At 36.9% G+C, this 2,069-nt stretch overlaps 1 protein-coding gene across 1 annotated transcript; it reads left to right on the top strand.

Annotated features, from left to right (window-relative positions):
• Nucleotides 1–1,576: 1,576 nt before the first annotated feature.
• On the top strand, nucleotides 1,577–2,069 carry LOC105262295 (antifungal protein). The gene is made up of 2 exons (XM_011296923.3): nucleotides 1,577–1,588; nucleotides 1,656–2,069. Exons 1-2 carry the CDS (start codon nucleotides 1,577–1,579, stop codon nucleotides 2,067–2,069), a joined length of 426 nt encoding a protein of 141 aa, XP_011295225.1.

The following is a 2,069-nucleotide window of genomic DNA, read 5'->3' as shown; positions in this document are numbered from 1 at the left end:
CAACCCGAATGGTATGGAATTCAGCACGTGCGATCAGATTGGACCTGAAAATAAATATGCCAAATTTTATCGAAATCAGTTCAGATTTAGCTATAGCTCCCATATATATTTCATCCGTTATTTTTTTCCTCCGCAGTCGTAATATGTAACAACAATATTTGGGGAAATATATCAAATACAGCTCAGAAATACATTTGCTAAATTTTATCGAGGTCGGTTCAGATTTGGATATAGCTCCCATATATAATTTCGTCTGATTTACCTTTTTTGCACCAAACGTCTAATATTTGTCCAAATGGGATAGAATTTGGCGCTTACGAGTGGGTTGAAATTTGGCACTTATTGAGTCTAGTAGCTAGTATGTCAAATTTGATGAAGATCGGTTCAGATATAGCTATAGCTCCCATATATACCGTTCATCCGATTTGTTATATTTGTTACCCACAGCCGTAGTATGCACTCCATAACAACGATATTCAGGGAAATATATCAAATACAGCTAAGAAATATCTTTTTTTTACTGGTTTTTTGTGGTTAAAATCATCCGATACGTAAAATTCGCCAGCTGTGGTAGTAGTGTTACAAACTACAAATACGAAATTTCTTACAATTGCATTGGAAAATTTGACTAAAATTAAATAAATATCGAACATTAGGGTATTTAGATGGAGTGCTACAGAAAAACAACTGACGTATATAGACAACTTTCTGCCTAACACAAAATTTGAAACAATTCTCTTTGAAAATGAGACTTCAATCACCAAAATGATGAATATTGGGAGGTATATTTCTGTGGATGCTATACGAAATGGTGGATCGATATATCACATTTTTTGGCAGTTTTCATTTTGCAGACAACTTTATCTTTAAAATTACAGAATTTAAGTTTTACTATTCGCCAGCAAAGATCAATGTAAAAAACTGACCTCTCTATATGTAACCGTGTCTTACCCAGTTCTTATCTTGTAACGTTGGAAAAAGATTAAACAGATCTTACTTTACTGCAAAATAAATGGCTCAAACTATATTTTCTGTCGTTTATATCAAGGAAACTAAAGGAAAACGAAAAGAAGATGCTTCTGCAAACTTAAAATGCATTCTCAGATGATGACCACACCCCTTCTTCTATATTCTTACATACATGCATATGTATGACCAAATGAAGGAGGCATAACTTCGGCCCCTTACCATCTCCACATGATGTGGTTGACCTTCACGTTTGCCACCGGTCTCCACCAGTTTATTCACCCTAAAACACACCTTTACAGTTATAATTGAACTTGAAGAATCGCATTCAACTCGAATCGAAGCAACGTCTAAGATGAAGTTTGGCAACTGGATATGCCTCTTGTTGTGACTGCTTCGCAATGTCTTCCTGTTACACACGGGGTAAATAGTTTATAAATGCTTTCTGCTGGCGTGGATTTTACAAATCAAACATTCCGGTTCTGTTACTCTTGACCAATGAAAAATTATCTCCCTATAGAGAGTAACAAAAATATATAAAGACTTCAGAACCAAAAAGGACTTGCAGTTTATTTTGTAAATCCCAAGGAAACGGTTGAAGTTATCAAAAATGAAGTTCACTGTGAGTTTCAAGTTTCATATGCATCGTGTAAAATTTGTAAGGTTTAAAATTGTTATTCCTCTTGCAGATAATCGTATTTGTGTGCCTTTTGGCCTTTGCATTGGCCGGACACTATGAGAGCCATGGTCATCATGAAGATCACGGTCGTCACGATTACGGCCACGGTCACATTGATGACCATGGTCATGGTCATGAAAGTCATGGCCACCATGATGATCACGATGAACATCAAAATCAACATCAAGACGATCATGACGAACATGGACATCATGACTTCCACGGTCATCATGACGATCATGAACATCATGAGGTTCAAGGCCACGAATATGATCATGTCCATTTCGATGATCATGGCCATCACAAGGAGCATGTGGGTGATCTTAAGAAGTATGTTCGCGTCAGTCCAGTGGTTGATAAGAAGAAAGTTGATGTTGGTGCCGACAAACATGATTACCACGGCAAACACGGAAAACAAGCCTAG

The sequence above is a fragment of the Musca domestica genome, unplaced genomic scaffold, assembly GCF_030504385.1.
Source record: "Musca domestica strain aabys unplaced genomic scaffold, Musca_domestica.polishedcontigs.V.1.1 10, whole genome shotgun sequence".
In the NCBI taxonomy this organism is placed as follows: domain Eukaryota; kingdom Metazoa; phylum Arthropoda; class Insecta; order Diptera; family Muscidae; genus Musca; species Musca domestica.
The sequence above is the reverse complement of the archived record's forward strand: the minus strand, read 5'-3'. Positions and strand labels throughout refer to the sequence as shown.